The sequence below is a fragment of the Prionailurus viverrinus genome, chromosome C1, assembly GCF_022837055.1.
Source record: "Prionailurus viverrinus isolate Anna chromosome C1, UM_Priviv_1.0, whole genome shotgun sequence".
Classification (NCBI taxonomy): domain Eukaryota; kingdom Metazoa; phylum Chordata; class Mammalia; order Carnivora; family Felidae; genus Prionailurus; species Prionailurus viverrinus.
This window is the reverse complement of record NC_062568.1, coordinates 109,929,624-109,942,411: the sequence shown is the minus strand read 5'-3', so window position 1 is coordinate 109,942,411 and position 12,788 is coordinate 109,929,624. Positions and strand designations below refer to the sequence as shown.

The window sequence follows — 12,788 nt, the reverse complement described above, 5'->3', positions numbered from 1 at the left end:
AGAATGAGGAAGGCTGCTGAAGTCAGCATATAACCACTGGATATAAAAAATACGCCCGTTTCAACTGTCAACAGAATTAATTACTCAAAAGCCAGAATCTGGCCAGCCTGTTAGAAATTTGTATCTTGCTCTCCTGTTCCATGCACAGGCAAGATTTCTTTTCATCCCTCTAGATAAGCTAGGAGTAGAATAGGTCTTCTCTAGGTTGCTTCTGCAGAGGAGGCCTCTAGTCTCTACCAGAAGCGCCCATCCAGGATTCTTGGACTTCACTTTTCGCTGTGAGCAGGCAGTTCCCCCACTAACGCAGTGAGTCAATGAGCTATCCCTGAGCAGAGCCCAAGGTCTGAAGAAGGAATGTGTAGTCTTTTTCCCCCCAGGGGAAGCAAGGAGGAGAGGGGTAGCAAGGAGAAGGAAAGCTGACCTGAACAAAGCAAGAAAATATTAAAAGTTAATTCATGTTTTTTACATTGTCTCCAACATAGGTATCATAGCCCAAGGCTGATTTTCAGAAGTCTTAAATCACTCAACCTCAAATCCCCATAGTATTTGTTTATATAATTCATCATCACTGGCTGCCTCAAAGGCCTGTGTCTCCTGTCATTTATGATTAGGGTCAGAGGAAAGGAAGAAAGTAATGTTATGGCTTTTAAAAGTAGACCAGGATATGTTCACTACTTAACCACCTTAATAACTCCCGATTTTCTTTAGCTGACAGGTGTCTCTGAGACAGAATATGGAGCTTGGTACATTAACCCTAAGTTGTCTTCTGCAATTTCTCCATTTCTACTTCTCTGTTCACTAGGCTGCTGCTCATTCTATAGTATGTGTTCCTGAAAGATCATCCATCCATGAAGAAAACCACCAGGAGAAATTTCACCTGCCAAAGTGGGTATAGAAGACACAAGCTAAAACAGGCCAAGATAGATAGTACTGTTCTTTGGGGGGAAATAACAGAAATCAAACGACTGTAATGATCCAATTATGGGCATCACCATAAAATTATCAAATCTTTATTCAACAATAAGATGAGGTGAGAGAAGGAAGGGGAGATCTTATTCTCTAGGAGAGAAAGAAGAAACATTAGTCATCCTGAGCATATATTTATTTCTCTGAAATTGTTGGGGTTCTGAGGGGAAAAAAATTAGTCACCTTATTTGAAATGAAGCCTCTTCGGGACTTTTCTGTTTGAGGCAGGAACTGAACTGCAATGGCCCTGTTTCATGCCACAGATTTATTAAATGTCTACTCTTTGCTGTGTGCTGAGTGGGTGGTAAAGATCTAAAACTGACTGAGAAAGAAGACAGACATAATCTCTACCTCCATGGAGCATAATCCACTAGGTGAAATAATTATGATATGTCATGATAAGTAACATGATAAGGGAAGTTCAAGGTGGCACATAGCAGGGGTTATACCTTTGTCTAAGGGTTATGAACAGAACAAAATGTCTATTATCTTCTCTAAATTCCTGTTCAGACTCTATATTGACATCTCAGAAGGCTACCTTCCTATGGTCGATGTAAAAAATCCATCTTTGATGGTAACATTCACACTAGTCAAATTTCTTCTTACCCTATAATAACAACCAGTCTCCATCATCATATATCACAGCTCTTTCGTATAATTGTAGAATGCTAGCACTAAAAAGACTTTAGAAACAATCTAACCTATCTCCTTCATCTTATAGATGGGGAAACTGAGGCCCAGAGAATTTACCTGACTTGCCCTGCTTGCGGCGGGAAGGGGGGGGGCGGGCAGGGGGGATGAGAATTTGGATCTTCTAATTCTTAGATGAATACTATTTCCACCATACATAATCCCTCCACTTTGGCCTCTTAAAGAACACAAACAGGGGCGCCTGGGTGGCGCAGTCGGTTAAGCGTCCGGCTTCAGCCAGGTCACGATCTCGCGGTCCGTGAGTTCGAGCCCCGTGTCGGGCTCTGGGCTGATGGCTCAGAGCCTGGAGCCTGTTTCCAATTCTGTGTCTCCCTCTCTCTCTGCCCCTCCCCCGTTCATGCTCTGTCTCTCTCTGTCCCAAAAATAAATAAACATTGAAAAAAAAAAATTTAAGAACACAAACATTGCTTTCTTGAGTAATTTGCCTATGAAAAAGTACTGGGGATAAGGAATATTACTCTGTGTTCTCAAAAAGAGATGGCAGGAAGTTGGACAGATTAGAACATGGGGCAGGTGCTGGTAGTCTGGATATACTAAGGGCGTATTCATAACTGCTCAAATTCAAAGTGGGTGTGAGTTTTCGTAGACTGAAAGAAAAGCCACTGAGGTTCTTTTGTGGTTAAATGAGCCTCAGATGCTGATCAGAATGATCTGCCCAGAATTGGTTTCAGGTCCTCAAATATGTGATTTCTGACAGAGATTTAATGGCCAAAGTGATGGAGAAAACCACCGCTAGCACCTAAGCATTTCTCCTTGCTACTGCCACCTTGGAACTCTTACCTGGAAGCTCCCAAAGCAACTTCCCCCGGGCAGAGTGACGTAGCAGACATAAGGAGGGCTGTTGGAGGGAACCATTTCATAAACCACCAGAGCCCCGTTCTTCAAGTCTGCCCCACGGGACTGCTTCATCTGCCAGAATTCCTGAAGTGCCTCCACCACATTCACTGCAAAAGAGAAGCAGTTAAGTTCAGCAATGAGAACACCTCGAAAGTAGTTCTGTGCTTCCATACAGTATCTGTATCCTATACTGACGTGAAGGGTCTGACCTGCCCTAGCTCCTTACCGCTTAAAAGCATTTAAACTTATAAACCTAGACTCTGATTAAGGCATTTGCACAGGAAGACCAGAGGATGCCTGGCCTCCTACACCACCTCTCTAGTTCACATTTTGGTTAGTCCTAACACCAAAGCAGAATAACTTAAATATTGGAGGCCGAGTTTCCAGGTCAGCAGACCATTATCCCCACCTGATGAAGTGCAAGTAATCATTCCACAATTGGTCAGGTGGCCTAGAGTAATAAACACCAGCACGAGAAGTGCGTTTACTGAACGCTTCCTGTGTGTCATGCACTGCCTTAAGTGCTTTACCTACTTAATCACAAAAACCTTATGAGGCAGGTACTTTTATTATCCCCATTTTACAGATGAGTGAAATGAGACATAGAGAAGTTAAATGACTTGCCCAAGGGTATAATAGCGAGAAAGTAGCAGAGCAAGAATTCAAACCCACACTGTCTTGGTTCCAGAGTCAATGTTCCTAAACCTCATGTGATACTGCCACTCAAGGAAATGTGGTCCTTCTAGCCATTCTCAAACCTGTGCTTCTGGTGAGCAAACCCATAGCCAGATTCCTTTTTCATCTTGGAATTTTAAATGTTATATATATACACACACACACACACACACACACACACACTTGGAATTTTAAATGTTATATATACACACACACACAGTGTGTGTGTGTGTGTGTGTGTGTGTGTGTGTGTGTGTGTGTGTGTGTTTGAGCATGAATTTCTCTTCTGAGGATTTCCCTAGGTTTAAGTGGTTTTTGGAGGAACTGTATATTGGGAGACTCTCCTTCACAGGTCTCTTGTGGTCCTTTCCAGCTTGCTGGGTATGCCAAGATTTCAAGGACTTGGCTGCTCTTTACTTGGGCCATTTCTCAGGATTGTGTTTGCAGCAAGAAACTCAAGGGATGAGGTAACGTCTCCCTCTGGGACAAAGAACAAGCCTGCTTAGTGCCTACAATGACATGGCAGGTTCCCGCAGCTCAGCATTCTTCTTCTGTAATGTGACCTATGGCCTCTGCAAGCATCCACCTGAGCCCTTCACGTCAGACTTGGGAGGCAAGGGGAACTGATGCAAACAAATCTGATGCTTATGCTACCTGTTGTATTATGAGCAATAAAGTCCTTTGTCTCTGACCCAGAAGTCTCTTGACTTCTGCCACTTCTAGCAAATAGTAGCCAGCTAATGTATTAGGGTAAAATCAAACCCCAGACTCAAGACTGTGTTCCAGAATAGTTCCCCTCATCCCCCCATAATTGGGCAAAATCATTGCACAAATATGTATGGAGTACCTAGTCTGTGTTAGACTATGTGCTGGATGCTAGGCTACAATAGTGAACAAAACCATACCTGTTCCTCTTCCTTATGCAGTTTACAACCTAAAGAAGAAGTGAGAGGGGTGCCTCGGTCGCTCAGTCAGTTAAGCATCCAACTCTTGATTTTGGCTCAGGTCAGGGTCTCATGATTCATGGGATCCAGCCCCACATCAGGCTCCTGACAGTGTGGAGCCTGATTGGGATCCTCTCTCTGCCCCTCCCCACCTCCCCTGCTTGTGTGCTCGCTTGCACATGCGCATGCTCTCTCTCTTAAAATAAATAAGTAAACTTAAAAAAAATTAAAGGGGCGCCTGGGTGGCGCAGTCGGTTAAGCGTCCGACGTCAGCTAGGTCACGATCTCGCGGTCCGTGAGTTGGAGCCCCGCGTCGGGCTCTGGGCTGATGGCTCAGGGCCTGGAGCCTGTTTCCGATTCTGTGTCTCCCTCTCTCTCTGCCCCTCCCCCATTCATGCTCTGTCTCTCTCTGTCCTAAAAATAAATAAACGTTGAAAAAAAAATTTTTTTTAATAAAAAAAATTAAAAACCCCATCCATTAAAAATAATAATAAAACAAAGAGGGAGAGGGGTGCCTGGGTGGCTCAGTCAGTTAAGTGTCTGACTTCGGCTCAGGTCATGATCTCGTGGTTTATGAGTTCAAGCCCCGTGTCGGGTTCTGTGCTGATAGCTCAGAGCCTGGAGCCTGCTTCTTATTCCGTGTCTCCTCCTCTCTCTGCCCCTCCCATGCTCATGCTCTGTCTCTCTCTGTGTCTCAATAATAAATAAACGTTAAAAAAAAAAAAAGAGGGAGAGAAAGAGATTAACCAGATATCTCAAGCAAATGAAAAATCGCAACTGTGATCAGTGCTATAAAGGAGTCTGGTAGATGGGAAAGGTCATAGGGACTTCTGACCTCATGGAGAAGGCCAAAGAAAGCTACCCAGCCAAGGTGATATTTAAGTGCAGATATGAGTATGAATTCACTAGGCAAAAAGGTAAGAGAAAGAGTTCTGAACAGAAGGAATAACACACACAAAGGGTCTGTAGCAGCAGAGAAGACAGCAAATAAAGGGAACAGTGTGGCTCAAAAAGTGAGAGCAAGGGAAAGGGTCGTGCAAGATAAGATTGCAAAAGGAAGCAGGAACCAGACCAAAGTGGACCTTGCAGGCCACACTAGAGTAACGGCTTTATCTTAACAACAGTGGGAAGCCACTGAAGGGCTTAAGACAGAAGGAAGGATGAGATCAGTTTTCCTTTGGAAAGAATCACTTTGACTTTAGGGTTCCAGACATTTCAAGTGGCTTTAACAAAAGCCTCATAATAATAAATGATCAAATGCCTTCTTCAATATCTTCCAACATGACCACTCTCTACTCTCAGTTACAAGGACTCATTCATTCTTTTATATTGTGTTAGTTTAGGTCTGCCAAGGAGAAGACACCAAGATGGGATAAACATGCAAGAGATTTATTGGAAAGGAAGTAGGAGAAGGGAGAGGCTTCAGACCCAGATTGAAGGTCTGACACCTATGGAAGGGGGGTGGGAAAGAAGGTCTGGATATGAGAGTCGCAGCTGGCAGTGCATTTCCAAGAAAGGTTTGGCCAGGCCAGTGGGAAGTCCCCAAGCCGGAGAAATCCCACATTGTACCAACATGTGCCTGAGTTAGTGCCCCTGCTGGGCTCGGTCGCTGACTGAGGGCAGCCTGCAGGATGTGTGGCCTCAGTGCACATGAGGTGATGGACACAGAGGGGACAGCAGCTTAAGGCTGCCAGTCAGTTATGCCCCTGCAGCAGGAGATATGAATAGCACATTTTCATGGCTGCCACACACACATTAGGCAGAAAGTGTGAGCACTTAATATGTACATAGCTCTCTATTCTAAGCATTAGGGACGCAAAGGTGAATAATACAAATCCCCAGCCAGCGAGGTGTCTCAAACCTAGTGGCCAGTAATAACTGGTATTTCTCTGCTCTGCAACTGAAGCAAGCACTCCCTGCACCAGCCAGAGCTTGAAAGCCTCGCAAGCTCTTTCCTAACACCCTATATTTAACTGACTTTTTAGAATGTTCATTCTTCCATTAAAAGGCAGCATTAAAAGGAAACTCTGTCTTTCCCACCCTTAGTTTTGGCAGGGCTCTTCAGAGGTCACTGCTGCCCAGAAAGCTTAGCCATCTTTGTTCTTTCCATTGAGATCTTTTCAGCCCCAGTTCCCTCTTTGAGAAAATTTAGCACAATGCGTTGGGTGACAGCTCTCCTGACATGGAAACAACAGGGAGAATATTGAAATAAAGAGAAAGGGGAGGAAACCATTGTAAACGGGAAGATCCTATGAAAAAGCATATGTCCATTCTGATATCCAGTTAAATCTCTCTTGGTACACAGTGCAGGACTAGTTTTTAACGATTATTCAAAGCCAAAGGAGATAGGGAGTCTTATGTCAGAAATGGATGAAATGGGAAATTGGGCAGAATTAAATGATCGGGAGAAAAGCAATGAACTGTGATCTGCATTTGAAACACCTCACAGGCTCTTTGATTTTTAGAGCTGACAGGGACTTCAGAGATCATCTAGTCCAATTCAGGCCACAGAAGGGGAAATGACCTGCTTGAGGTCACACAGCTGTGACAGAGCTAGAGACAGAATGTGTAAGACATCCTGATGCCAATTTGGTCCAAGACCCGGTCCATGGTTGAGCCTCATGGGAATTCACAAGCTCCCTAAAACCCACAATGAAGTCACGTGTGTGTGTGTAGAGTATGTGGTGGGGGAGAGGGTGCCCATAGGTTTTATCAGATTTCCAGTGAGGAACCATGCATCTAATGGTTTACATGAGGATGCTTAAAGAACTGTGACGTGCGAGGGTTAGCAATGACCAAGACGTACACATCTGACACCTACAATTGCTTTTTAGGAGTCACTGGAGGATGCTGGACTAAAAGAGACAAGAAAGACCAAGATAGGTACATTTAAAAAAAATTTTTTTTTAATATTTATTCATTTTTTGAGACAGAGAGAGAGAGAGAGAGAGAGGGAGAGAGAGAGAGAGAGAGAGAGAGAGAGAGAGAGAGAGAGAGAGAATGAGTGGGGGAGGGGCAGAGAGAGGGAGACACAGAATCCGAAGCAGGCTCCAGGCTCTGAGCTGTCAGCACAGAGTGTGACATGGGGCTCGAACTCACAAACCCATGAGATCATGACCTGAGGTGAAGTCGGACGCTCAACCGACTGAGCCACCCAGGCACCCCAATAGTGAAGTATATTTAAGTGTTTGTACCATGATGTTGAACAATAACAAAAAGAATAATTTTGGGTTTGGTCCTTAGGAGATAAAATATTAATGTTGAAATGGGATGAGAGGTACAGACTGTACAACTGTCATACAGTGAAATCATTAAACCAGAGTGAAACCATTAAAACAACACATGAAATTACATTAAAAAAATTTATATCATAAAAATAAATACAATGTTGTGGTGAGAGAGCATGAATAAATAGCTAATGCAGGGGTGCCTGGGTGGCTCATTTGGTTAAGCGATCAACTTCGGCTCAGTCATGATCTCAAGGTTAGTGAGTTTGAGCCCACATCCGGCTCTCTGCTGTCGGTGCCAAGCCTACTTTGGATCATCTGTCTCCCTCTCTTTTTGCCCCTCCTGCACGTGCATGGACACATTCTCTCTCTCTCTCTCTCTCTCTCTCTCTCTCTCTCTCTCTCAAAAATAAATAAACATTTTTTAAATAGCTAATACAATTGAGAGATGAATGAGAAGATTCTCCCTGATCATACAGGATGGCGAGAATAGGCTGGCCCAGCTTAATTCACATTATTTTGAAGATAGGGAAGCTGGTTAACAATAGCCCATCTGATGCTTCCTATTTTCAACTTGTAGAACATGCCCCTGAATAGCCGATAGTGCATAAACTCCTTGGAAGGAAGGGATTGCAAGATGACAGTGACTTTAGGAGAGGACTATGGTAGGCTGAAAAATGCCCCCTGCTAAGATGTCCATGCTGTGATCCTTTGAACCTGTGAATGTCACCTCAGGTGGCAAAAACTTCATAGATGTGATTAAGGATCTTGAGATGGGGTGATTAACCCAGATTATCTGGGTGGACCCTAAATGCAATGACAAGGGTCCTTCGGGAAGGAGAACTGATGAAGCACAGAAGAGAGGGCAGTGTGAACACAGAGGCAGACATCAGAGTGATGCTGTCACAAGCCAAGGATGCTGGCAGCCCCCGGAAGCTGGAAGAGGCAAGGTCACAGTTTCTTCCCTAGAGCCTTTGGTGGGGGTAGGGGAGCACAGACCTGCTAACACCTTGATTTTGGTCCACTGACACTGATTTTGGACTTCTCACCTCCAGAACTGTGAGAGAATACATTCCTGTTGTGTTAATCCCCCAGATGTGAAATAATTTGTTAGAACAGCTACAGGAAATCAACACAGGTCTAATCCAACATCCCCCAAATTGGAAATATCCAGGCTTTTAACTCCATAGTCACTTATCAGCGAAGAAGCTGTGGTTCTGAGGAAAAGGAATGATGACCAAACAGAAAATACCACACAAGATTCATTCGTTCAACGTAGTGGAGTAAGTAGCTGGGCAGAACGTCCAATCACGTAACCATACTGTGATATCAAGGGAGAGCAACAATTTCAAAGATACAGGTTTGAAGAGGGCAATCCAGAAGTTACAGAGCAAGGAAAGTGACTTGGTCATTCAGTCAATCATGCCAGTTTTAGAGACTGCCAGCTGTCCACATCAGAAGGGGAGTACATGCCATGCGTAAAAAGGGGCAAAGGCAATGGTAATGCTACCAATACCCATCATCTGCAGTTTTCAAAGGGTTTCCAAATGCATAATAATAGCAACCACCATTGAATCTTAACTGCGTGCTGTGTGGTTTATGCTCATTACCTCATTTAATACGCACAAAACTATCAAGGTAAGTGTTATAATACCCATTTTTCAAACAGTGAACAAGCTGGGGCACCTGGCTGGCTCAGTCAGAAGGGCAAGCAATTCTTGATCTTGGGGTTGTTAGTTTGAGCCCCACATTGGGTGTAGAGTTTATTTAAAAAATCAGATCTTGAGGAGCGCCTGGGTGGCTCAGTCTGTTGAGCGTCTGACGCTTGATTTTGGCTCAGGTCACGATCTGCTCTCACAGTTAGTGGGTTTGTGTCCCGCATCCTTCCAGCTCTGCACTGACAGTGGGAAGCCTGCTTGGGATTTTCTCTCTCTCTCTCTCTCTCTCTCTCTCTCTCTCTCTCCCTCTCTCTCTGCCCCTCCCCACTTGTGCTCTCTCTCAAAATAAATAAACTTTGATAAAAGAAAAACATTAAAAAAAAAAAGCGAACACGTTAAGGAACAGGCCACAGTGGCAGAACCAGGATTTAGAACCAATGTTTGCCTCACAGCTAACCCTCTTTCTGGTGCACTATCCTGCCTTATTGTACCATTAACCTTCACACATACTCTGTGAAGTGGACTGTGAGCTCCATGAAGATAGGGACTCAGTATCTGTCTTGTTCACCACAGCATCTGGTGGTCAATAAATATTTGTCCAATGAATGGAACAGATGAGGCCTAGAGAGATTAAGCAATTTATCCAAGATCACACAGCCACTGTTTGACAGGGCCAGGTTCTCTGATTCCAAACCCTGTGCACCACAAGCTGATTAAAATCCTACAGCATACTGAGTTATGTGTGTATCTTGGGTGGGGATTGAGGGTGGAGGCGGGGGGAGAGGTATAGGACAGATGGGTGAAATAACAGAAGAGTTTTGTTTTGGTTTTTGTGTTTTTAAAACAAATGCTGAGGTCCCAAATGCATGCTGATAAATCTAAAGACTGTGACTAGAAAAGGTGATCTGGGAGCAGTCGAGAAGAAGGTGAAGGATACGAATTGAAGATGATACAGTAAAGCATTCCTGGATCAGATAATGGCCTGGGCAAAGATCAAGGTGAATTATATTCAGGGGAATAGGGCCAGCCCCAAATACCGGGCCATCAGTCACAAGGGTATGTGGGTACATACCCTTTTTTTTTTTTTTTTTGCCTATTAATCGAAGCAGAATAAGTGATTCCATGTGGTGAAGGACTTCTGAGCCAAATCGGCAGAGAGTTGGCTTGCCTGAAGCTGAATTATCTGCCAAACTCTCCCAAAGTACTGGCTGGACACCCAGACTGGAAATGAGAAACTCGGGAATAATGAGGAGTGTGGTGGGAGGTAGGGAGGTTGGAAGAAGGAGTCTGAAGCCTGACTGATTGCTCTTTGTCAGTAAAATCCCCTTGCTTCTTCATCCTGTCTAAGGAAATGAAAAAGTTTTTACAGTACTCTCAGTTTAGATGCCAAACCAGAGGCTTTCCAGGTAACACCAACAAGAAAGAGGGCACACTCCTCTACAATTCTAATAAATGCCTATAGGTTTCCAAGAGGAAGGGTTCATTTTAGGGTGATTGCCCCTATGCCCAGAGGCAAAGACCTTCCCTTGGTCTCAAATCGACTGGAAGCAGCAGCAGGACAATAGCTGATGGCAGTTCCATCACGAGGCCCTGTTAAATCTCGGAATTAAACTAGACAAACAACTATATCCCATCATGATGAATTTCAGAAGCACCTAGCATTTTACATTCCCAGCACCTATCAGAGTGCCAGCCCCAGGGTAGGAGTTCAAAATGTTAAAGAACCAAAGGAAACTGATGGTAAACGTATCACTAGGCACATAGAGCAAAATGGATCTAAAAATCTGATTTCATAGGAATCTTTGGGTCTACACTGACAGAATCTAAGAATGGGAGAAAATGAGACGTGTTCTTTCAAGGATATATGAACCAATAAATTTGAGGTAATACTCATCATTTTAAGGTACCCATCATGTGTCAGGTGTGCAATATCTCATTTAACCCCCTAATAACCCTTGAGGAAACTGCAGCTTGGTGAGGTTAAGTCACTTCCCCCAAAACATAACTGGCAAGTGACAGAGATTTAGTTTGGGATTTAACCCACACTTGTCTGCCTCTGAAACCCGTGTAAGCTCTTTTCACTACACTTTCATAGGGAAGTGGAAAAAAGGCATTACAGTCTACAAAGAAAGCCCTGCAACCTTTCTTTGCATTATTGTTCAACTAGAAGGTTAGAGATATAGTCACTTTCAGCTGAGGCAGGATTTAACCAAGCAGAAAAAAGTGATGTCTCAGAAACTCCAGACCTAAATTCTGTATCCCACACCCCTCACTATATTGTGTTACTTGTTACACTATAAATCTGGAGCTCAAACTCAGGAAATTCTGCACTGATTAAACAAAAACAACAAAGAAAATCCTCACAGTCCCTTTCTCAGAAACCCTAGAAATTAGGCATCTGTAAGATGAAGATTTCTAATGGAAATAGGGTTTCTGCCTGGCTCATTTCCACAGAATTTAACATTGAGAGAGCCAAAGCCTGGGATTTATCCTCAGTTTCTGGGAAAGGGCCAGGAAAACAGAGCCAGACAGACAGAGAGGCCAGAGTTGTGAGGCTCCATACTTAAAAAGACACCAAAGTGAGGTACTAAGTCACAGGAGGCTGGTATGGGCTCAATAGTATGGTTCCAGATTTAAAAGCATAATTTTAAGTGACTTGTGAAGGCACTACCTAATTCCCCCAGCAATTCTGAAGCTGCACTGGAAATTTCAGGGTGAGGGGTAAGTAAGAAAAGAATTCAAAAGTCAAGGTTAAGGAGATAGATGGAGGGGCACCTGGCTGGTTCAGTCATTGGAGCATGTGACTCTTGATCTGGGGGTTGTGAGTTCCAGCTCCATGCTGGGTATAGAGATGACTTAAAAAATAAAAATCTTTAAAAAGAAAGATTAAGTAGGTGGGATAAATTAATGGGGGGGGCAGGAATTGCTGAGATCACAGAAGAAAGGTTGAGAGGGTGAGTGAGAAATGCTTTGGATCTGAGATAAAAGATAGGATCCTACACAATGGGGACGGGTCCTCAAAGGCAAAGAGATGTTAAGGTATTAAGCTACAGGAAGAATTCCATTTCTGAAGGAGAAAAGGTTGGGAAGAAAAGAGGGTTGTTATTTGTAAAAAGGGGTCCCTGCAGAATATAGTAGTACCTCAATAAAGAGGAGGCGGGGAGAGGTGTGTATAAGTGAGAGAGAGAGAGAGAGAGAGAGAGAGATAGTGTGTGTGTGTGTGTGTGTGTGTGTGTGTGTGTGTGTAGCCCAGAAGGAAACTCCCCAAAAGGAAATGCATGTGAGGGCTCTGCGCCAGGAAAAGCGATCCAGAGGACTATGGGAGCAAGGCTCCTCTACAGAGGGTGTCCCGCAGGAGGCCAGAGCCGCAGACTCACCTCGGCCATAGCCCTGCGTGTGCTTGGCGAAGCTCCTCACCACGGCCTCCACCGCCTCCCGCAGCACCGCGGGGCTGCCGGCGGAGCCCGGGGGCAGCGGCAGCCCCGGGGCCCCGGACAGGAGCAGGGGCGGCGGGGGCGGCGCGGGGGGCGGCGGTGCGGGCGGGGGGCCTGCCGGGGGTGTGGCGGTGGCGGCCGCGGCCCCAGTCACTCCGGGCCGAAGCGCTCGCAGAGTGCCCCTCCCGCTGGTGCCCACTCCGGGCTGCAGCCGCTGTGCTCGCATCGTCTCCATCCCGTCCGCCGGTGGAGCAGCGGCCCCGACCCTGCCAGCCTGGCGAGCTGAAGGTCCCAGCCACCCCCCGCCAGCGAGAGCCCAGGGACTGAGGCGGTGCC

At 45.1% G+C, this 12,788-nt stretch overlaps 1 protein-coding gene and 1 long non-coding RNA gene across 7 annotated transcripts in view; one reads left to right on the top strand and one right to left on the bottom strand.

The window, feature by feature from the left end:
* LOC125172221 (uncharacterized) overlaps window positions 1-3,650 on the top strand; it is a 22,294-nt gene extending 18,644 nt beyond the window's left edge. For all 6 annotated transcript variants that reach the window (XR_007154645.1, XR_007154646.1, XR_007154642.1 and 3 more), the window contains 2 exons: window positions 803-885; window positions 3,563-3,650. This is a non-coding gene — a long non-coding RNA (uncharacterized LOC125172221). The remainder of the gene's footprint in view (window positions 1-802; window positions 886-3,562) is intronic.
* Window positions 1-12,788, bottom strand: part of LIX1L (limb and CNS expressed 1 like) — a 20,244-nt gene extending 7,456 nt beyond the window's left edge. The window contains exons 1-2 of the mRNA XM_047869953.1: window positions 12,396-12,788; window positions 2,458-2,621 (exon numbers count right to left, since the gene is read on the bottom strand). Of these exons, the coding sequence (XP_047725909.1) occupies window positions 2,458-2,621; window positions 12,396-12,687 (456 nt within the window). The 5' untranslated portion in view covers window positions 12,688-12,788. The remainder of the gene's footprint in view (window positions 1-2,457; window positions 2,622-12,395) is intronic.